At 35.8% G+C, this 24,526-nt stretch overlaps 1 protein-coding gene across 1 annotated transcript in view; it reads left to right on the top strand.

Moving 5' to 3' along the window:
• Positions 1-24,526, top strand: part of Sec63 (SEC63 homolog, protein translocation regulator) — a 63,270-nt gene that overhangs the window by 14,111 nt on the left and 24,633 nt on the right. The window contains exons 2-10 of the mRNA XM_005377841.2: positions 4,219-4,324; positions 9,433-9,547; positions 10,830-10,942; positions 16,428-16,489; positions 19,262-19,320; positions 20,701-20,751; positions 22,023-22,131; positions 23,970-24,064; positions 24,157-24,289. Of these exons, the coding sequence (XP_005377898.1) occupies positions 4,219-4,324; positions 9,433-9,547; positions 10,830-10,942; positions 16,428-16,489; positions 19,262-19,320; positions 20,701-20,751; positions 22,023-22,131; positions 23,970-24,064; positions 24,157-24,289 (843 nt within the window). The remainder of the gene's footprint in view (positions 1-4,218; positions 4,325-9,432; positions 9,548-10,829; positions 10,943-16,427; positions 16,490-19,261; positions 19,321-20,700; positions 20,752-22,022; positions 22,132-23,969; positions 24,065-24,156; positions 24,290-24,526) is intronic.

Genomic DNA, 24,526 nt, shown 5'->3' with positions numbered 1-24,526 from the left:
GGAGGGAAAGAGATTGACTCAATTGGAGGCCGTTTAGCAATGACTAGGGGTCCGCCCCCCCATCCCCCCCACCCCCGCCCCACGCCTTTGTCTCTACTGAGATTGTAATTTTGGCAGCTAATGGAACAGAGGACATGATGCTGCTAAACATTCTATAATACATAGGGTGACCGTTGAAAGAAAAAAAATTTTTAAATTGAACGTTTTCAGTTACCTTCTGAGTTTCTTTCTCCATTGTGGGAATATGCTTAGCGGACAATTGGTGAATGGGCCCAGATTTCTGTAATCCTACCAAATTGGGTAATCTGTGATTGTATGCACTGGGTGGTCATGATGGTAAGAGGTATTTAGTCTAGTGAACCTGACCTTCCCAAATCCAAATGGTCCTGAACTGGCCTTGATACACATGGCTAATCTTGTAAGTTAAGACTGTAATAGAACTTTTAGTTTCTCTTCTCTTTTGTGGGTAGGTTATATTTTTGGTGGCATAGAGAATGATTCTTAGTAGTTTACTTCCAAATTATTTTCATGGTTTTCCTATTTAAACATTCTGAAAAATAAATCACTATTATAGTAAAACTAGTTTTCCTGTTTTTAAAAAATGTGAATAAAATTATCCAAACAGTTAGTGAGCCACTTTGACCATGGTGAGGTAATGTAGTTCAGCTAGATTTAGTAGCTAGAAAACCAATGTCTTTTTGACTTTTTGGAATACTAAGTTTTAATCTCTAGGTTCTTAATTCTTAGACACCTGAGAGATTTAGGAATACTTTCAGGAATCAGTTGATTCCTCCAAAGGAAATTGTGTTCCATGAATTGTTTGGCTTTCTTTAGTTTAGCATAACGTACATCAAAGTATATTTTAAAATATATTTTCAGTGGTTTTTATAGTCATTACAATGTAAAAATATATATCAGTATACTAAAAAATGAAGTAAGACTTGTTTTTTTGGATTTTTTTCTTTTCTTTTCTTTTGTATTTTTAAGACGGGGCTTACTGTGTAGTTTGCACTCACTTTACAGCCCTGGCTAGCTTCAAACTTGTGGCTATCCTCCCACCTCTGCCTCCAGAGTCCTGGGGTTACAGGGATGCACCACCATGTCTGGCTTAATTAGATTCTTTGACAATTTGAGTTTTGTGATTGGTTTAACAATGAGGACTGCTTTTGCTAATTAGATTACCCAGTTTATATTTTCTATAAATTCGATCAGGTAATCACAACGTCAATTTTTTGGCAAAGTGTTCTTAAAGATAAAACTGTTTTACCAAACATTGAGCCATATTCTCAGTTGTATACTTCTTATTTAAAATAAAGGCTTTTAACCCTTTTAAATATCTGGGACATTTATAAGTTGCTTGTAAAGGAAAACATAACATTTTATAATTTATTTTGATGAATTTATCAGTTTATACTATGTATGTTATCTTGATAACAAAAATATGGTGCCTGAAAACTTAACATGTAAAACTTTATGGGTTTTTTTTGTACTGGGAATTGAACTCAGGACCTTCCACTTGCTTGTGCCACTGAGCTATATCCGAGAGGGCACCTTTCGGGTTTTAAACTTTAGTATGGTAGGCTCATTTACCAGTGTTTGTTGGTGATATTTGCCAAAGTATTCAGAGGTGAAGTGTATTGGTATCTGCATCTTACCTAAAATTGTTGAGATTAAAAAGGAGAAAAAGGAAATAGAAAAATAGCCAAGAGCTATAAAGTGCTAACAATTAGTGAACTTGGTGGGTATTATGTATTGAATATTCTTCCATCTTTTCTGAACATTCTTGTCTCGGTTACTTTTCTCTCCTTGCTGGGACAAAATATCTGACGCCCAAAATTAAGGAAGGAAAGGTTTATTTCGTGTACAGTTTGTGCAGGTTTCAGTCCATACTTGGCAGATTACAAGGCAGAGTGGCACATGGCAGAGAGCTACAGCTCAGGGCGGCAGAGCACAGCAAAAGCAACAAACACAAAAGCCAGGAATGGCCTCAAGCACCCTTTTCCTCTCCCTTACATATGCAAACTATCCACTCCAGGGTGGGTGTAGTTCTCACACTCCTAATCAATTAACTCTAAAAGCCTGCCCCATGGCCGCAGGAGGCTTTTGGGGGACACCCAGACACAAACCATAACAATTCTTAAAGCAAAGTTAAGAAAAACTTTATACTAACAGGAAATAAAAATAATTTTAAGAAGTATGTTTCAGTGTTACAGGAAAAGACTTACCAGAGTAAAAATATATTACATTAGGGTAAAATTATGTGAGGAAATTAGAATAGTTTATCAATTTTTGTAAGTGGGTGATGGCAGGTATGAAATTATTATCATCTTTAGAGTTCACTGGATTCATTGAAAAGTGATGAAACTATTTTATTTTAAAGTGACAGCTTTATGTCAGAAATTACATCTTGCAGTTCTTTTTTTTTTCATTTTCTTAAATTACGTTGAAAAATTTCAGATGCTAAATTAGAAATCTGCAAGAAGGCACATGATTTTTCTTTTGTGGTATGCAGGCAAACAAGTTTGAAGACCTCAGCTCTGGGAAACATTTGTTCAATTTCTTGGGTTCTTGAAATCTATGAATATGGTGCTAAGAGTTTATTCAATTATATTACAGTCTGGCAGATGTCTGATACGGATAGGTTTTACCTTTAGCAAGGAATATATCGTGTGTGAAGCAAGGAATGTATAGTTTATGAAATATAACTATAGTAACTTTCCCCAGACCTAGACTGTCTCTGTGGCCTCACTGAAATACAGCTGTTCACAGTGATCATCATACATCATGATCATGATACATGTTTGTGTTATTTTATTATTGCTTTTGGTACTATGGATTGAACACAGGGCTTTGCATGTTAGATAAGTAGTCTACCACTGAGCTAAACTCCTAGCCCCTTTTTATTTTAAGACAGGGTCTCACTAAATTGCCCATGTTGCTCTTGAATTTGGGATCCTCCTGTCCCTGCCTTCCAAGTAGCTAGAACTATAGGCATGCTACTACCCCACCCCTGTATTATGTTTTGACAAAATTGATTTATGACTTTAGAATTTATTTTTATACTTCTAGGTGTTTCATTTAAATAAAAACTGTCCAGAAAGATTTAGTGATATTTACTCTAACTTGAGGTCTTATGCAGAGATTTGGAATGTGTCCCATGCATACTTAGTTGTGCTGGAAGTCTAAATGGCACTGTGATAATATATAAACCATACCCTGTAATACGTACTGATTTAAAGAGTTAGGGTTTAATTTCTAGCTTGGAAGAGTGGCACACATGGTGCAACAAGTACAGATTATACAGTACTTCACATGTTGAAAACTATATGTGCTACTTCTACCTGGGGACGTTAGGAGAACATCATTCCTTTGATAGATCAAGCTGTCTAGTTTATGGAGAGACTTCAGCATTGTTCTTATGAAACCTTATCAAATATTTTCTTGGTTTTATGTTGAAAGTGGGATACTGTAGAGGTTTAATTTAATAAAATGCAGACTTTTCTTTTCTTTTTTTTTTTTTTTTGGTCTTTTTAAGACATGGTTTTACTATGCAGTTCAAGCTGCCTTGAACTCACTTTGTAGCCCAGACTGGCCTCAACTCCTAGTGATCTTCTTGCCTCAGCCTCCCAAGTGTTGGGATTATAGACATGTACCACCATGCCTGGCTAAAATGCAGATTTAAAAATTATGTTTTTCTTTGTGTGTGGGGTATTGAGACAGAGTCCTGCTATGTAGCTCAGGTTGGCCTTGAGCTCTCTGTGTAGCCCAGGCTGGCCTCAAACTTGTGATCTTCCTGCCTTAGCCGCCTTCTGAGTGCTGGGATTACAGGAATGTGCCACCATGCCTTCTTTAGCTTATTTAATAAACCATATTTTAACTCTTACACTTTTTGTTTTTTTTTTATAGGAGGAGAGAATAGGGGAGAGAATTGCTCAGAAATACTGATTATATGACTAAATAGTGTGGGTTCAAGTTGGTTTTTACATATATTCAAAGAGAAGTCAAGTTTCTCATGAAAAAATAGTTGTCTAATAGTTAAATAAAGTTGCCCAGGTACAGCATGTTATAAATGGTAGAAAATTTAACCTATCTTGTGAATTTTTTTAGAGGTTATTCAAATAGATATCCTTTCATGTTCTAGTAAGATATCAACATAGTAATGATGTTAGCTCTGATCTTGATTTGACTCTGAGAAATGATTTAACTTATTTTTTTTTTTAACAGAGCAAATTCGATTAAAGAATATCAGAAAAGTATATGGAAGATGTATGTGGTATCGTTTGCGGTTGTTAAAACCCCAGCCAAATATTATCCCCACTGTAAAGTAAGTAATGGATTTCAATAAAAAGCATACTTACTGCTTTTAATCTTTGCTAGGTGTCATGTGAAATAACAGCATAAGGATAACTAGGACATGTGTCTGTAAGTAATTTGTAGACTGTAACATAGAGGTAAGATAATAAGCTTGAGAGGTGTCTAAGCAGAGTGGTTTTGGAGTCCAGAGGTAGGGAAAAAAAAAAGTTAAATTTTGAATGAAGACTTTATGTACCTTGTTATAATTTGAGTTTTTGTTAAAGTCTACAAGAGAATCTTTTAAAAATTTCAAAAATATGGAGGTGCCATGGTCAAGTTGGGATTTAATAGTGTTAATTAAAGTTTATTGAGCACATATTGTATGAGAAGTACTTTATACATTATCTCATTTAATTATGTCAACTACAAAGTAAATGTTTTGACTTTTCCTCACACTGAGATTAAGAAAGACCAAGGTCATGCAGCTAAAAGTTGTGGAGCCAGCTACCTAGTCACCCTTTATTTTGGCAGTTAGAGCAAGCCTGTTTGATTCTGTGTTAATTCAGGAGACTTGAATTGTATTTCTTTGTAAACTTTGACTTTCGTTTAGTTCCTTTGTAAAGAGAGGAAAACTCAGCTTTGCTGTTAACTGTTAATCAGTGATGTGAAACTAAGGCAGAGTTAGGCTTGACAGGATTAGCTTTCTGTTCACTTCTGTTATTCTTTGCTGTTGGCTCTCATTTTAAACTAAGCTTTTGTGAAACATCAGGGACAATATTTTTTTAATCTCCCAATCCTCTTTTTTCTAGTTTTGTTCAATACTATTTTGGTATATAAATCTCAGTTTTCAAGGAAAAAAAAAAGACCAGAAAACACATCTGCATTTTTTTAATGACTAATGAACTGATTTACTTGAAGTGTAGATGAAAGAAGTAGATTCCAGTAACAATTTAGATAAGGTTAGAAATAATCAAAAATGTTTTTTGCTACTTAATCCTGAAGCATACTTTGAAAATTAAGCATTGTATAATGCTTCCCTTTTCAAAGCATTCCTGAAACTGAGGTTTGTAATATTTAGAAGTTGTTTCCAAAACGACATAGAAAATGTGCTTACAGAAAAAATGCATGACTTCACAAGGTAGTAATTACTGAAACCACGTGCAGGGAAAACGCCTCTCTTTGGGGAGCCAAATGTGGTTTGAGAAGATCTGGCACAGCATGACGTAATCTGTTACGTTTTCCGCCTCTGCTCTGCTCTGCTCTCAGGAGTTTAAGGGGAGCTGGTCTAGTGGCTGTGCTTGTTTGTGCCAGCCTGGTACAAAACTGAGTAAGATCCAGTGCCCAGGACATGCCACACAAGTCAGGAGGGAAAAGTGCTGGTTTATGCTTCTTTGTGGCTGTAATTATCATCTCCTGTTGATCATCTTGGCAAAAGTTAAGGAGTGCTGCTTGGAGGTGGATCATTTGTGTTGTCTTCTTTTAACTTTATACTTTTTATTAGTACATATTTCTCATACATATTGATCAAGGGGAATTTGTATGTGTACAGAATACATCTTGCTTCTTTTTTTTTCTGTTCCCTTCTCTCCCTTCAACCCTTGTTCCCCTACCAATTTACAAAAGCTTTGTTTCTATTTTTTTCTGCTCTTTCCCCCTTTCCCCTCCTTCCCTTCACACGCTCTCCTCCTTTGCTCCCTTTCCCATTTGAACATGTTCTTCCCACTTCCACATGTCTGTCCTCCGTTATTGAGTTTCTCATAAAGGAAAACAATTACATTTTATTTATTTGTGTATTTTTTTTTTTTGAGACAGGGTCTCACTCTGTAGTTCAGGCTGGCCTTGAACTCATGGTAATCCTCCTGCCTCAGCCTCCTGAGTGCTGGGATCGCAGGTGTGCACCACCACTCCCAGTGGCACAGTGATATTTTAAACTTGTATGTCCAGTTTATTTTACTGAAGATTATGGTCTTGAGGTGCATCCCTTTTCCTATAAATGACTCGAGTTCATCCTTCTTTATGGCAGAGTAGTACTCCATTATATATGAATACCACATTTTCTTTGTCCATTCATCTATTGATGGGCACATGGGCTGTTTCCAAGATTTAGCTGTTATAAATTGTGCTGCTGTAAAGTTAGGAATGCATTTATAACTGTAGTATTGTGCTTTTAACTCTTGGGAAGATACTGAGGAGGGGATTGAGTCTTAAGTGATGAATAGAATTGGGGTAGGTAGTGAGGGAAATACGAATTTTTGGTAGAAAGATATGAGTCCAAAAGCATGATGGTTGGGAAAGCTTAGAGAACATTGGGTATCATGGACTTATCAGGTCGGCAAAAACAAGTGGATAGCAAAGACTTAAATAAAAGAGACAAGTGATACAGAATTTCAAAACAAGGTGATAGGAAATTAACAATGGTCGTTAGATGACATAATGTTATTTTCAAAGTGGTTGCTCAGATAACCAGATATAGGCATGTAAGATTGATCAAACAATTACACGTCAACTGTTTCTTTGAATAAACCACTAGAAATTAGTAATACAATTATCTTAGCTATCTTGTGTGTATATACATATATATATACATATACATATACATATTTTTTACCTTCCTTTCTTTTTTTTTCTCTTTTCTCTCATCCCAGTTGTTCTTTCCTATTTGAGCAGTTTCTTTCCCTTTCACAATATCTATTGTACCTTTCAGATTTTATTTACTCTTTCAGGTTCTTGTACTAGGGAGGCAGTATGATATCTACCCATGTGAGTCTGATTTATTTCACTTATGAGTATGGTCTCTAGTTGCATCCATTTACCTCTAAAAGCTTCTAGTTTATCTTTATAGCTGAGTAATACTCCATTGTATAAAAATACCACATCTTTTTTATCCATTCCTCAGTTGGTAGACATTTGGGTTGTTTCCAAGATTTAGTGATTACAAATTGTACTGCTATAAACATGGGTGCGCATATATCACTGTGGTATGCTATTTTCAGTTCTTCTGGAAAAATACCCGGGAGGAGAATAGCTGGTTTGAATGGGACCTCAAATCCTATTTTACTGAGGAATCTCCAGACTGATTTACACAGTGGTGGCACCAGTCTGCACTCCCACCAACAGTGGAGAAGGGTTCCTTTTTCTCCACCTCCCTTCCAACATTTGTTATTGGTTGATTTCTTAATAATAGCCATTCTTTCTGCAATGAGATGGAATCTTTAAAAAATTTTTTTTAAAAAGAGACAAATGGTATGATTGTAGGGCTCCAAGAGGATCAAAACCCTTTAGCAGAATTCCAGATTCTCTGGGGACTGAGACAAAGAACTTCCCTGGGCAGCCCATATTTATTTGGTATTCAAACAAGGAAGGAGAATACTGAAGAAAGCAGGGGAATCGGAGCAGAACTGTGGGAATCAGTTCAAGGACTTTTCCAAGCCATACATAATGTTAATTCAGGAGAATTATATTATCTACCTGGAAGACTTTCACTGCAGGAGTGAGATGCCTGTGGCTACAGTCTTTATCTAGTTAGTTGAGCTTGGAGCCAGGTATCCTTAACTGTGACGTTGTTCTGTCTTTTGAGGCATCATGGCATTACAGGCCACTACAGACCTCAGCTGGGACCAGTGACTCACAGAGGTTCACTTACTGTGAGTCTACTGCTCATCTCCAGACAGGGGACCTAGGCCTTGGACAGACTCACAAGTAAACATGGAAAGCCAGTTGGTTAATTTTAAATCCCACTCAGAGCTGCTTTATAGTGGTCTCCATCAATTGGTAAAATGGGGATTTGTTTTGTTTAAAAAATCAGGATGATAAAGGTAAGCAGGTAAATTGGAACTTACCATTCCATATGATTCCAGAGGGAGAGGCTTATTCTAGCTGAGGAATGCACTTTAAGTGAGGTATTTACCATAAGACTTAAACACTGGGAAAACTTCCCAATTTGAAAGATAGGTCAATCTGTTTGATTTGGTCTCCTGTGATTAATTTTTTGTTTTAACAAATCTTGTTCAGTATAACAACTTGCTATGTGAAGGTCATATAAAAATAATCATTTCATTTCATCACCTAATGATAACTACTGGTATGATGAGTATATATTTATTTTTAGTGTACTATTTTATTAACAGAACCTGTATTTTACGGAGTTCGACAGCTGTTTTCTACATGCAACACAGCAAATTTTACTTTCGTGGCCAAAAAATATTTCAATGTATTGTTCTACCAGTTTGTTGTTTTGTTGTTCTTTATATCATAAGTATCTTTTTATATTGTATATCCTTAATTCTAGCTTATTTCCTTCTAAATTTCCTGAAGTGGAATGAGTTATAGATGGAAAGGATATGTTCTTTTTTAGGGCTTGCATTACTTTATTGACAGTGTTCAGAGTGTATATGTTTCCTTTTTCTTTAGTCTCTCCAAAACTGACTCCAACATCAGTCTTTCAAATATGTTTACTAAACAGAATACATTGAAAGGGAGAAGTAATTAGTTTTCTTTTCAAATTATATGTCCCTTTTTATGTTTTTAATTAATGTACATGTTTCTGTATCTCTGTTGGGTATGAATGTTCCATTGTGTAGCTGCATCATGGTTTATTTAATTAGTCTACTGCAAAGGGTTATTTAGTTTGTTCCCTGTAAGCGGAGATTAGGTTGTCTCCAAAGATCTATTATTATCAACAAGGCTGTTTATTCATCTTTGCACAATTGACCAGTTATTTTTACTAATGAAATTACCCTTGACCCAGCAGTTAGACTTTTAGTAAGATAAATTCTTTGTTACATTACATGGCTTACTGAATACTTTATTTATTTATTTTTTATATATAATTTAACGAGTCCAATAAATTAATAAGTTGAATTAACTTTTATACTTGAAATTCTACAAAGAGTAACTGAGGAAATGTATTATATGGCAGAAATCACTAGATTCTAGAGAATTCAAAGGTGAAGAAGGTGCTGTCCTTGTAACAGGAGATTATAAGTCAGCACTTGTGGAAGTTGAGTGAGTAGCATAGTGCTATGGAACTGCCTTTAATTGTTTTATGCCGTGACCTTGACATAATGTCATAGACTAGACTCTCACAAGAAGGCCATTCCAATGTACTTATTTATACTTCATTTATCTTTTTCCTAACAGAAAAATAGTTCTGCTTGCAGGATGGGCGTTGTTCTTATTCCTTGTATACAAAGTTTCCAAAACAGACCGAGAATATCAAGAATACAATCCATATGAAGTATTAAATTTGGATCCTGTAAGTAGTTTTATGTAATACTGTTAAGGCCATGTGTAAAAGAAATTGGGCTATGCCTAAAGAAAACAGATCTTGGTCAGTTAAGTTTTTTATTAAAATGAAATATCATTATATCGTTATCATTCTAGTATATGCTTTTTCAAAGCCTCAGCTTTTGATTGCCATGTTATTAAGGACTAATTTAGAATTGCTAAAATGTAAAAATATTTAAAGATTAAAAGACATCTGTGAGACTGGTTTAATGAAAAGTCGAAAATAAAATAGGAAGTTATTTGTGTTAGAATGATACAAATCATACCAACTTGTGTTGACTGATATTTAGGCAGTTTGTGAAGGCTGGGTTGAAGGGTCCTATAAGGAACTGGTGTCGTCAGAGAAATTTAAGTTAACGTTGGGTATGATGCTTAGGTTCTTGATTGAATTTGGTTGATGAGTCCCCATAGAAAATTAGTCTTTTGTGTGTATCATTATAGCATTAGAACTGAGGCCGGGTGTGCTGGCACATGCCTATAATACCAGCACTTGGGAGGTTGAGGCAGAAGAATTGCTGTGAGTTCAAGGCCAGCCTGGGCCTGCACTACATAGTGAGACCCTGTCTTGGGGGGAAAAAAAAAAAAAAAACAAACATTAGAACTGAAATTAATGGTAGAAACCATGTAGCTTTTTTTCAGATAGAGAAAATGAGACCTGAAAAACTTTTGTTTTGTCTGGGGTTCTGTAGCTTTTTTAGTGGTCAGATTGACTCTTTCAGTTTTTTCCCCAAACCACAGTTCGGTTGTTTTTTGTTTGCTTTGTTTTTAACTTCTTGTTTGCTAAATAGATGGCTTGATCCAGAGAGTCATACAAAGTAAGGAGTGTATTCATCTAGTTTTCTGCTTTGTAAAAGAAAGTTTGTATATAATCTTGAATTTTCTTGTGATGATCATGACAATCAGGATATTTTTGATATTTTTTTTGATATTTGAATATCAATATACTTGTATTTTATTTAAATTTGGCAGTATATGGTTTTATTCTCAAATCATCAGTGCCTAGTATGCTGCATGAAACACTCACTGTAGGTGATCAGTAAAATAAACATGTAAGAGCAGGTAAGTATGTTTTTATTTAAAAATATACAAGATACAATTTATGGCACAAAATCTGTAGGATGAATACATGTCATTTCTTTTGTCAGGATATTAAGTAGTTTTGTGTTTAGAATAGGTTCAAAATAGGATGTATTATTTCTTCACATTATGCTTATTTTTACTAACACGAAGTTTTTGTTTCTGTTTTTAAGGGAGCAACATTAGCAGAAATTAAGAAACAGTATCGTTTGCTGTCACTTAAATATCATCCAGATAAAGGAGGTGATGAAGTTATGTTCATGAGGATAGCAAAAGCTTATGCAGCGTAAGTTCTATAGGGCCCATTACACATTTTGTTTTTTCCCAGTTTTAAAAAAATTTTTGTAGGTTTATTGGTACGTTTTAGGTATACATAATGATCACAGTCACTAGGGAATTTGTACCTGTATGTGATATAACTTGATCCTTTTTTTTCCTATCCCCCTACCGTCCCTTCAATTCTTCTTGCTGTCCTTATTTACAAAATCTTAGTTTCTGTTTTCTCCTTTTGTCTTTTTCTTTTCTTATCTTTTCTTTTTTTTTCTTTTTTCTTTTCTTTTCTTTTCTTTTCTTTTCTTTTCTTTTCTTTTCTTTTCTTTTCCCTTTCTTCCTTTCTCCCTCACCCCTCCCCAGTTCCCTTTCCCATCTGAACATTTTCTTCCTATTTCACAATATCTATTATACATTTTGGTCCTTACACTTTCAGTTTCTAATACCAGAGAAACATGCAGTATTTACACATGTGTATCTGATTTATTTCACTTGAGTATGGTTTCAAGGTGCATCTATTTACCCAGAAATATCTCAAGTTTATCCTTCTTTCATGGCTGAGTAGTACTCCCTTATGTAAAAAACCACATTCCATTACACATTTTATTTTTTTTTTTGTACCGGCAATTGAACTCAGGACCTTGTGTTTGCCAGGCAGGAGCTGTGCCACTGAGCTATATCCCCGGCCCAACCATTAACACATTTTAAAGAGAGATAAAGATAGTTTTCTGTTTTAACAAATTAGGTGCCATATGTTTTTATTAAATGCCAGCTTCATATATTTGAGCCTGTCATTTATGGAACTTCTCAGCAACCCTTAAATTATAATTTAATTAAATCTTAACTTTCAAGAAACTTAGAGTTGGCACGTAGGGTAATGATTTTGCCATGTCCTTAATTAAATTAAGTTAAATTAAGTAAATAATGACATATTGAGCTATTTTCTAAGCATCCTGAATAGAAGATAGTATATATGTTCTTTGTTACCATTTTGAGGCTTTTTATTAAGCTAGATCTGTTTGTTTTGGCAATGCAGTTGTCTCATTTGAACTATTTAAAGGCAAATTTAATTTTTATACTTTATTTTTATATACTTTTTAGAATTTCATTATGGTAGGGGCTGGGGATTTAGCTCAGCGGCAAAGCGCCTGCCTGGCAAGCGCAAGGTCGTGAGTTCGGCTCCCGGTACCAGAGAAAAACCAAAAAAAAAAAAAAAAAAAAAGAATTTCATTATGGTAAATTTCTAGTTACATTATTGTTAAATATTATATTTGTTGAGATGTGGGTTTTTAAATTCTCCTTTATTACCTAGAAACTTCTTTAAGAATCTTTTCAGAACTTGCACATCATAGTTTCCTTGTTGGCTTTGATGCAGAGTTCAGTGAGGTGTTTTATTACAAAAAACATACATTAGTCTCAGTGCATGGCATGCATACATTTGTGCATTTGTAAACTTCGAGGAACATTTTTGTGTGAGGAGATAGGGTGTAAAATTAAAAGTAGTTATTCTTTGAGTGTCAGTGTCATGAGAGATAAAAGAGCAGAGGTCCTAAGGACTTCTGAGAGCCACATCTTCACAAAGCTATTACATTGCATTAAAGGGTAATACGTAAAGGAGTCAGTGATGTACAATTTCACAAGTTAATTTAAATAATATACGTAAGTAATAGACTCATATATACTAGCAAACCAAACATGGTGTGTGAACACAGAAATTTGGGAAATGTCCTACTCATTTTCCTGTAAAATACAGACTTTGTTCCTATTTCCTGCATTTTCTGTGGATTGCTGGTTATGTATGTGAAATCGGTGTGATTTATAATAGAGCAGTGTTATCCAGGAACTTTTGAAGTGGGTATGTTTTCTGCACAGATGATGTCTTCAGATTACGGTTTTTCAGTTAATGCCTCCCTTTCCCCTATTTTCACTATGTCTTCAAGCATTTGTTCTCTTTGCACAAATATTGCTGTGTGTTAATTAATTCTTCAGGTAATTTAAGAACTGAAGATTTCAGGGGCTGGGGATTTAGCTCAGCGGCACAGCCCTGCCTGGCAAGCCTGAGGTCGTGAGTTCGATTCCTGGTACCAGAAAAACAAACAAACAAACAAACAAAAAAAAAGAGATTGCCATCAAGAACTGAAGATTTCTGGATGAAATCAGATAGCCAATATTATCTAATTTGTAGACTAATTTTAATGCTTTTGTCCTTCTGCTCCCAGTCTTCTGTAACAAGTTCATGCTTTTTTGCTTGTTCTATTTATTATGTACAGTTACTTTCCTAAAAAGTACAGAAGAATAAGGCTTTTAGTTTATGACTTGTTTTTATGGTAAAGTTACAGAATATTTTATATGTAAAATATCATAAATAGTGGATGGTCATTCCAGGGAAGTAAAATGATGTTTGGACCCCAAACTTTGAGATCTTATGCTTTGTACAAGTCCACCTAAATTAGGCAAAGGCATATATTTTAGTAAATACAAATTCTGAGTAATTTGTTTAAAGTTCCTGTCTTAGCGCCAGTTTAACTCAAGCATCCTCTGCAATGCAGTGACACAGGCTTTGATCTGTAGAGACTTCTTTAGGATTTGCTTTGATTGAGATTTTTTTCCTTCCTTCATTTGCCCATTATAATACCATAAACTAGTTGGGTTGTTCCTATTTTTTCAGTTACGTTATTTATTTTTAAGGTGTTAGGTCTTTGCATTGTCTGTTTCATTCTCCTGAACACAGTCAAGATGGGGCTTTCGTGTGTAAAATCTGTCTTCATGCAGCTGTGGGGTGAGTGGGCAGCGTAGGTATTACTTTGAAGATATATTTAGTTTTAAAAAAGCATGTGTTTCCATGTGCTCCTATACATGAATATATAACCCAATTTTACATCACTAACTCAGGGTTAATCATAAAATTTGATGAAATTATTCTCTATACCAGCATTTATATTAATGTATATAGATTTTATGTGTATTTCTAATATGCATTTTTCCCGTTGTCAAGGAAGCATAGGTGGGCCAGGCATGGTGCTGCGTGCCTATAATCCCAGCACTTGGGAAGCTTAGGCAGAAGGATTGCTGTAAGTTTGAGGCTAGCCTGGGCTACGTAGTGAGTTCGAGAGCAGCCTGGACTGCATAGCAACCCTGTCTGAAAAAGCAAAAAACTAAAAAAGCTTGTTGGGGGGGGCATAGGTTTTATTAGATTCTTAATAAAATTTATGTCCTTTCCCCTCACTCCTCCCAAAAGTTAAGATATGCAGTCGTGCTTAGGAAACTATATTCATTGAATTTTTAAAAATTATGCACATATGGTCTTAAGTTTGCTATTCTAATTATACTGAAATCACATAGCTTCTATATAGTTTAAATTCTATTTTTTGCTTCTCATATATTGAGGCATTTTACTATTTGTTTGTATTACACCCCTAGAAAAAAAAATCTCAAGATTTTCCTCCCTGTGTTTCTTAATCATGCTTCTCTGTGGTGTGTGACACTAGCTGAAATTACCAGTGCAGTGAAACCAAACTGCTGGAATGGGAGCAGATTATTTTGCTTTTTCTAGATCTTTGAATTATACATTGAATCTAGGGGTGATTGTTTCACATTTGCTTAACTTCTTTGTGAGGCTTACAGTGGTTTTTCTAGTTCTGTGACCGTCAGTGATGTAAATTCACCAATGTAATCATGTTTCACCATCAGTTAGAAACTGGAGTATGACTTTGGAGCATGGCCTAATAACTTGGCATTTGTTTCCCTTCCCAGCATTGTTGATGCTCTTGAGAGCATTAGACAGGACCTAGGAGCACACCTTTAATGGGGGTAAGGAAAGATGGTAGGAAGCACTCAAAAGCAGCAAAAAAGTCATTTGCTTTCTTTTTTTTTTTTTTTTTTTTTGCTTTTTCTCTGGTACCGGGAACTGAACTCACGACCTTGCGCTTGCCAGGCAGGCGCTTTTGCCGCTGAGCTAAATCCCCAGCCCCGTCATTTGCTTTCTTAAACTTACTTTTAAAAAACTTACTGATTCCTTGAATTTGGTTCCTGTCACGTGGCAGTTATTTTATAGGAGTTAATGTTGTTAAAAAGGTCATTTTATTGGAGTTAATGTTGTTATAAGCAAGTGTATATATGTGTAAGTAGATTGCAAGTCAGAAGTGTTTCTATGATGTCCACTGTGCTTTATTTTGCAGAATCTGAGGGTATTGTATAGATAACTAGTTCATTGTTGCTGTAATCAGAAAGGCAGAAAGGAACAGAGAGAATTATTTGAGGGAGAAAGGTCTGAGAGATAGAACATGGAGAGAAATAGCTAAATCTGTGGGTTTGACAAGGAAACCAAAACAGAGAATTTTGACAAGGAAAACCAAAACAGAGAATTTTGAGAAATATCCCTCTCTCAGCTGAAAAGATATCTTAGTACTACTACTGTTAACTCAGAACCAAACACTTTTCAATGGCTTCTATATTTTAGTGGGAATTACAATTAAATAGGGACTAAAAATGTCAAGGCCCTAATTTTCGTGAATGACCAATTTGATGTTTAAAAATATTCTCAAATCATTGAAAAGTAAGTACACTTTTTGCTGTTTATAAGAAGAGGATTTCCCCACTGTGTCCCTCAACTTGAACCTATGTTGAATAGGATTTGTGTTGCCTCTTAACTTCTGGGAGATAGAAATACAAAATTATTAAAATTATAATTAAAATTATATTTGAACATGAACAAAACTGTTACCAGTTTTACAAGAGTGCGTTCCTTATTACTAGTCAGTTTCTTGGGGTTTGCCATGTGTTCCTTAACTACTTTGTAAAGTTTTCGAAGGAATTGATTATCTCTCTTAATGCATTTTAATATCTACACTGAAATCTGGAATAAAACCGTTTGACTCTGTCTTTAGCCATTATGATATTTAGGCGTTTAAAAATCACTATGTTGCTTTCATCTTGCCTTGGCCAGGAAACTGTTGTTTAGGAGTATTTTTCTAGTTTTACTGGCAGTTGACTTAGAAGAAAATTATCATAATGCTAATGACCTTTCCACAGCAGTGGAGTTTTATAGGTGGTATTCATTTGTTTCTTTGAGAATGTGGTTCCAGTGTTGTGGAGGGAGCTACTGTTATGCAGTGTTTATATTTTTAAACTATGTGTCAATTATTGTTAAAATGTAAATATGTTCATTGAATAAATTTTGGAAAATATATGAAAATGGAAGGGGAAAAATCATGTATAACCCTCTTTGCCTTCTCAGAAAATGTTGTGGCCTTTAAATTTCATCTCACTTGAACTAGCTAACCTTGAGAACTTCTGGGTCAACAAGCAATTCGCGTCAAGGCTCAGTAGTTAGCATTTTCTGTTGGCACAGCATTTCTTGCTTCCTACTTCCATCCCTCTTCTGTTTTCAAACTTTTCTTCATTCTCTAAATTAGTATTTTCTAAGAAGAAGGTGGTATATACAGGTACATATTTTTCAGATGTGGCTTTTTGATTTTGCAACTTGGTTCTTTTTATGCTAGTTTAACAGATGAAGAGTCCCGGAAAAATTGGGAAGAATATGGAAATCCAGATGGGCCTCAAGGTAAATGATGATTGTAAAATATTGGGCATATGGTATACATCATGAAAATGTTAACTAGGTTAAAGGAATAGTTTCATTTTCTTTTGTGAATAGAAAAATAACAGTCACAAAGAGTTAAACATAAATTGAGCTTATTTAAATTTATACTTTCTTTTTCTTTGTTTTTTTTTGGGGGAGGTACTGGGAATCAAACTCACAGCCTCGTGCTTGCCCGGCGGGTGCTATGCTGCTGAGCTATATCTCCAGCCCCTTATTTTTCTTTCTAAAGACTGTTTTGACAGATAAGGTTTAGAGACAAGAGTAATCAATATCATTAGTAGTCATTTCAGTAGATAAAAATTATATTAAAAAATCTGTTTTTCTTTACTGACTGTTATGGTTTGTGTCTAGATGTCCCCCCAAAGTCACATGTAGTCAAGGGGGTGGGTAGGCCTTTCAGAGGTGGCTGAATCTAGAGGCTGTGATTAATTCATGGCCCAATGTTGGGATTAAGGAGTGAGTGCTATACTTGGCCTGGGGCAGGTAGCCTGCATACAATGTAAGAGGCAGAAAGAGTCCCTTCTCACTTGTTGCTTTCGTTGTTTTCCGCCACCATGAACTGTTTTCCCTCTGCCATGTGCCACTCTGCCTTGGAGCCAGCCAATTATGGGCTGAAACCTGTACAGACTATGAGCTAAATAAGCCTTTCCTTCCTTAACTTTGAGTGTTGGGTATTTTGTCTCAACAATGAGAGAAAAGTAACCAAGACAGAATTTGGTACCAGAAATGGGGTTGTTGCTGTGACTGTCTGACTATGTGGTTCAGGAGCCTTTGGGAATGGCTTGTGGGAAGAGTTTGGAATGATTCAGAGATGCCGCTTGAAAAGGTAGAGCTGGAACACCTTTGACTGTACTGTATGGGAGATTCTGGTCAGAGCTCAGAAGACTGCAAGGCTGATAGAAATCTTGCTGGTAAAGACCAGGCTTGGAGGTTTCTACAGGGAAGGACTGCATTGGTTGTTGGACTCCAGATGATGTGTGTTATGGCTTGGCAGAAAGTTTGTCTGCATTTTTGCTCTTGTCCAGAGGCTGCCCAAGACTGAAATTAAGGGCAGTGGACTGACTAATCTTGTAGAAGAAATTTAAAAGCAGTTGAATGTTGAAGTGGTGGTATGACTACTGCTGGAAGCTTTTAGCCAGATCTGTGTTGAAAATAAAGAGCAAAGAGCCCAGCAGAGTGATTTAAAATGTTGTGAGTTTCGCCAGAAAGGAAGTTCCAGTAAAGCTGTGGACTGAAAAGGTAGAGCAGAGGAGGTCTTGGTTGCTGAGAAGGAACAGGAGAATAGAGAAGATAGCCTGAGGGCATCACAAGAAGCTCAAGACTCCACCCTTTGCGGCATCACAATTGCAAAAGTAAAAGATTTTGCTTTAAGAAGAAAGCCCAAGAGCACCATGTTCCAGAATGACTGCAGCCTAGAGAATTTGTTCCTCAGAATTGGATTCAGAGTACTGAGCAATCCAGGCATTCAACCTCTACAGTTAAGAGAAAGGGAAGCCTGGCTACTACTTGAGCTGGCCTCAGGCCTTGGCATCATCCACGTGGTGCTGGTTTTAGGTGCATACAAAATGGAAGAGTTGAGGGGTCAGGAAGGCCTCCATCCAGATTTCAGAAGGCCTAGGAGGCCAGTTTGCCCCCTGAGAGGGCAGTATGTGAAGCTCTGGGTGTGAAACCAAAGGTGCTATAGAGATCCCAGAAGTTTGAAAAAGCCAGGACCACGGATCGTCTGAGGAAAGCTGCAAGGAGGGAGCAGAGCAGGCCCAAGAGAGAAGCCATGGGAGCTTGTGGAAGTGCCCTAGTGGCAGAGCCACCCAAACCTTTTGGAGTTTACATCTTGGCACAGATTGCCTCAGATGCTGCAAATGGAACTACAGAACTTAATGTTTGCCCTGCTGGATTTTGGACTTGCTTTGGTTCCTTTTCTTTATATCCCCTGATTGTACCCTTTGGAATGGAAATGTGCATCTTGTGCCACTGAATGTTGGAAGTGTTTAACTTTCTTTTCATTTGTACAGGGGCTCATAGCTAAGAGTTTGGACTTGGACTTTTCAGCAATGCTGAACTGTAAGGACTTTGGGAACTCAGAGATGGACTAAATATGCCTTTTGTATAAAGGGAGGTGCATGAGTTTTTGGGGGCCAGGGGCAGAATATGATGGTTTGTGTCTAGATATCCGCCCAAAGCCTCGTGCAGTTATGGGGCTGCGCTTTTCATAGGTGGTAGAATCTAGAGTTTGTGATTGATTGATGGTCGAATGCTGGAAATAAGGATGTGAGTGCTCACCTGGCCTATGGCGGGTAGCCTGCATACAGTATAAGGGATAGAAAGAGGCTTGTCTTCTCTCTCCCGCTTGTTGCTTTTGCTGTCTTCTGCCACCATGAACAGTTGCCCCTCTACCCTGGAGCCAGTTGGTTATGGACTGAAACCTCTACATACTGTGAGCTAAATAAAATTTCCCTTGTTTAACTTTAGGTGTCAGATATTTTGTTGCAGCAATGCAAGAAACGTAACTAAGACACTGACTTCATACATTTTCTAAACTCAGGACATACAAAAGAATTTAGGTATTTTAGGAAGAAAAAATTTCATGAAGTTAAATTTTGTTTCTTGTTTGTGTAATGAGGGTCTATATAATGTAATCTTGAGAGTTTTTTGGGTAAGGAGAAAGATGCAGAATTTTAAGATATAAATAAATTAGAAGCAGACACTCAAACTATGATATTATTCCTCTTTCAGCCACAAGTTTTGGAATTGCCCTGCCAGCATGGATAGTTGACCAGAAAAATTCAATTTTGGTGAGTACATTTAAGTAAGACACATTGAAATGTGTTTGCCATAGTTTTTGTTAAGTGGTACGTGTCTTGGTGTACTATGAAGAGAACTATAACAAGGAAAGTATTGCTATACTGTTTTTAACTTTGTATATGTGCTGCCAAAGGGAGTACCTTGTGAAAGCTGTTTTCACATAGTGGCAAAATACATTGGTTACCAGTACTAGGCTATTGATTTGGGGCAGTGAGTTCTACAGATAATTTTGAAACTTTAAAGATGTGGTAATTTTTGTTGTTAAAATTATTTTTGTATTGAGTCTTACTTTTGATTTGGGGGACTGCCGGTTTTGGGGGGGATAGCCACATTTATCCTAAGTACTATTCAAAATTTATCTTGTCCTTTCTCTCACTTTTACTGAGTCTAAACTAATTTAATGCATGTTAAATGTTATATATTTTATATGACAATTCAGAGGCAGTAGGACTTCAGACATTTTCTTACTCTGTTGTTCAGGAATACATCATTCCCTGGGTGAACTTTGACATTATCTTCTTAGAGCTATCTTTGAAGCAATGGAAACAATCCACATAATCTGTAATTTGTTATGAAAATGATTATTTTATGGTATATTAAAATTGACCATCTTCAGGAGTTTATTATTGCTTGTTATAAGTGTATTTATCATGTTTAGGGTTAGTCTGAGAATAATAGAGAGCAGTATAGCTACCAGGTTTAGGATCAAGCGGTAGGAGTACAATCAGTAGAAATTAATACCAAAGAGCAAATTAGGAAGTGGTGCCTTGATAGTTAGACAGAGGAATCAGTTTGTCTTAGGGCTTCTTACATAATGGATTTCCGGGGCACTAACTACTCACAAGGTATGTGCCGATGAAGTACTCACAGGAAGAGAAACATAACATAAAAATGTTTTGCCATTACCTCTATTGTATCAGTAAATGGCAAATTAATACGTAATTTATAATAGATAATAGTGTATGGGCTTTAGAGGTTACATCCTAGCTCCACCAGTAGCTGTGTGAACCTAGGACCATCTGTGTAACCTATTTTACTACCAGTGGTGTATCTACAAAGATAAGTCATAAAATAGTACCTTCCTCAGAGTTCGATAATAAGAATTAAAGAAGGTTATACATAGAGTACTTTTAATAGGGCTTCCTTATTGTATTTTTTTTGTTGTTTTTTTTTTTGTTTTTTTTCCGGTACCAGGAATCAAACTCATGACCTTGCGCTTGCCAGGCAGGTGCTTGCCAGGCAGGCACTGTGCCGCTGAGCTAAATCCCCAGCCCCAGGGCTTCCTTATTGTAATCCTCAAAATAAGTGTTTATGAATATTGTTATAATTTGCCTGATGAAGGCTGTACTTTTTTTCCTCTTTAATTCTAGGTTTTACTTGTGTATGGATTGGCATTTATGGTTATCCTTCCAGTTGTTGTGGTAAGTCCTAGCTCTTTCTATCAGATTTTTTTGAAGACATATTTGAAGTTGCCCTGTAAGTTTTAATTTGTATTAGAATGTAATTTATTAATCCTTAAATTTAAAAATCTTACATTTAGCTATTTTTAGAGATCTTAAGGTGACATTACTGGAGTATGCAAAAGTATCTTTCCATTCCAAAAGTTGCATACAACTAAGATAGTACAGATATGCTTAAAATTTAAAATGAAATTGTTCTTTTTATTACCTCAGTTTCTCTCAAAGGTAATCACTGCTAAATTTGTTGTTTCTTCTTTTAAATTTTTTCTGTGCATTTACGCACATAAACATAAAAAACATAATTTAAAAAAAACAAGTGTGCTGTATAGTACCATAGTATGGAAATACCATAAAGTTTATGATCTTTATCACTGACTAGTTTTGTGAATTGTATTCTTTTTGATCTTGGAATTTATCTGAATCCCAGAGTGGGGAGCTAGTAATTAACCTGTATTGTCCTCTTCATAGAATTGTTATCTGTGATACAGTCATATGAATTAATGTGGTTGAAAATACTATGTTAGCTGTAAAGTGGCTCCTCTGATTTTTTATCTAAAACTTATTAGATGTGCTATGTGAGCTTGGCACAGTGATGCATGTCTATAATCCCAGGTGCTCCGGAGGCTGAGGCAGAAGGACAGTAAATTTAAGCCCAGCCTAGCCAACTTAACAAGACCGTCTTAACATAAAAAAATAAGCGCTGGGGGTTTAGCTCAGCGGCAAAGCGCCTGCCTGGCAAGTGCAAGGTCGTAAGTTCGATTCCTGGTACTGGAAGAAAAACAAAAAAATAAAATACAATAAAAAAACATAAAAAAATAAGTGCTGCAAACGTAGCTTAGTGTAAAGGTTCTGGGTTCAACCCTAAACCCACAAAAACTACAGCAAAACAAAATAAAAACCAAAAAAATAAAAGTACTGTGTGCAGGAACCAGATTATTCATAGCAATGGATGTTTGTATTCCTGTTTTATGTTTAAACAGTTTCTATCTGAAACCTCAGTTCTTTAATCATTTATATGAAATAATTCAGCTTGGTTTTTATACTTCAGGCAATATAAATATTTGTTAAATAAGTCATTTGAAATATACAACAAAAAGTATTATAAATAAAGCTCAGATGTTTTTGCTGGTTTATGAATATTTGGAAAATTTGCCCCTAAACATACTTTACATCAAACTAAATAATTACTATTTTCATGTTTTATTTCTTGTTTAATCTTATTTGTGTTTTAGGGTTCTTGGTGGTATCGCTCGATACGCTATAGTGGAGACCAGATTTTAATACGCACAACTCAAATTTACACATACTTTGTTTATAAAACCAGAAATATGGACATGAAACGTAAGTATACTTAAGTAACTGTGTTATTAGTTTCATTATTTTATGTGGAGTTGATATATATTTCCTAACTGTCCTGGAAAAATGCCATTTTACAGTTTTATAGAGGATTAATTTCTATAACTAATGCTGGAGGAAAATGCTAATATCCTTTATCACATTCTTGATTTGTATTTACAGTATTGTATTTACTCAGTTATGTGGATTATTCAAAATTTTATAGCAAATTTTCATATGTGCAGATTGTATACTAGTCAACATTTATTTATTGTAAGCCGGGTGTGGTGGCACATGTATGTAATCCCAGCACTCGGGAGGCTGAGGCAGGAGGATTGTTTCAACTTTGAGGCCAGCCTGGGCTACAAAGTGAGCTTAAGACCAGCCTGAATTGCATAGCGAGACCCTGTCTCAAAAAGAAAAAAAAAAAAAAAAAATTATTTATTGTATTCTAGATATTTCTAAGGACTGTCCATGTATTATCTTGTTTAATCCTTACGATTGCCTCCATAAGTAAATGCTATTTTTAAGCACACTTTATAGATGAGGAAACTTAAGGGTAGAAAAATTTAGCATTTCTAAAGCTACATAGGTTTGAGCCCAGGCAATCCGTTTCCCAACCCCTAAACCATTATATTCTATTGTATTAAATGTTGTAAGAATAGAAGTCTTGGATATGTTGGAAGACAACCATGAGGATATTTCATTCCCAGGGTCTTTACTTAAACATTTCTCATGGGGGAAAAGGAGCACTATCCTAAATACTTCTAAATTCTTTCTTTGATCCTGTCCAGTCAACTTTGTACAGTTTATCCCAGAGTATGTTTTGTCTTTTAGAATGACTGCTGTACTGAATCATAAACACTCTTTGCTTCTTAAAGAAACAAAAAAACAAAATTTAAAATTCTTTCACTGGAAAATTAATTTTTTTTTCTAAAGTGGAAATGGATATAGTTGTACCTGGGATTTACCAGTTTTACTGATTTTCTTAGTAAAGAGAAAAAGACTTGTTATGTAGCTTCCCAGTGCTTAGGCGCAGTATCCAACATCTACAGCTTGAAAGAAGAGATGCTTAATTTGGCTCATGGTTTCAGGGAATTCAGTCCATGGACAGCTGGCTCCAAGGCAGAAATGTCATGGCAGAAGGCATAGATGTTTCGTTTATGATGACTGGGAAGCTCAGCAGGGAAACAGTGCCAGAGAAGGCCAGGGCTCATATATAGTAATCCTCTATGACTCTCCCAAGAAGTGTGCTTTACTAATCTATGCAGTTGTGAAGTTGACAGTTAAGCTTAACTGTCATATCTCACTGTTGTCAACTTGACACTCAGTAGACCTCCTTAAACTATACTTAATTCCCAAATAAACATCATAATAATTTTGCCTGATACAGTAACTATCTTGTGTCTATCTTGCATACAAATGAGAATGTAATAATCCCTTCTCGCAGACCTCAGTAGTTCATTATTCAAAGTGTAAGTCAAAGTCTGTTAGACTTAAGGCAAACTCTTAGCTGAAGAACACCTATAAAAACCAAAAACAAATTATAAACTCCCAAGGTACAATGCCATAGTGTAAACATACCTGTTCCAAAAGAGACAAGTAACGAGGTAGAAAGAATAGCACCAAAGCAAGACCAAAACCCAGCAAGGCAAACGTTAAGTCCTGTAGCTGCATATCGAGCCTGGAAGCATGTGGTAGCAAGATGAGCACCCAAAGGGCTTGAGTGGCTCCACCCCCTGTTGCAGCCCACTAGCCTCACTCAGGATAAGGAGGTACAGTACCTCAGGAAGGGACATTGATAAATTTATTTATCTACCTTCACATTTCTTTTGTTTCTGTAGGTCTCATCATGGTTTTGGCTGGAGCTTCTGAATTTGATCCTCAGTATAATAAAGATGCCACAAGCAGACCAACAGATAATATTCTAATACCACAGGTTAGGCCAATCCCCCAAATTCCTTGTTGAGTAATTACTAAAGTGAATGCTTTTTGTGTATATATTTTGAATAATTATTTTATTTACTTTAGTTGATCAGAGAAATTGGCAGCATTAATTTAAAGAAGAATGAACCTCCACTTACCTGCCCATATAGCTTGAAGGCCAGAGTTCTTTTACTGTCTCATCTTGCTAGAATGAAAATTCCTGAGACCCTTGAAGAAGGTATTTGTGATTCTAATATATACAAGGTTTTAATGGGACCAAAGCAACAGGTTTAATTAAACCTCATGGTGCAGTGCTTTTGATGGCTTTTTTCCCTCAAATAACTGCTCAAGGACCTTTTATTAAAAATCTGTATGCTGTATACTTCAAAAATAGTTTGAAGGTCTGAAATGTCTTGCCAAAAGTTAAAAGTTAGTATTTCAAGTAAGAGTATTCCATATGAGAAATCTTTAGTTA

Source organism: Chinchilla lanigera, unplaced genomic scaffold, assembly GCF_000276665.1.
Source record: "Chinchilla lanigera isolate Chin_1 unplaced genomic scaffold, ChiLan1.0 scaffold00010, whole genome shotgun sequence".
NCBI classification, from domain to species: domain Eukaryota; kingdom Metazoa; phylum Chordata; class Mammalia; order Rodentia; family Chinchillidae; genus Chinchilla; species Chinchilla lanigera.
The sequence above is the reverse complement of the archived record's forward strand: the minus strand, read 5'-3'. Positions and strand labels throughout refer to the sequence as shown.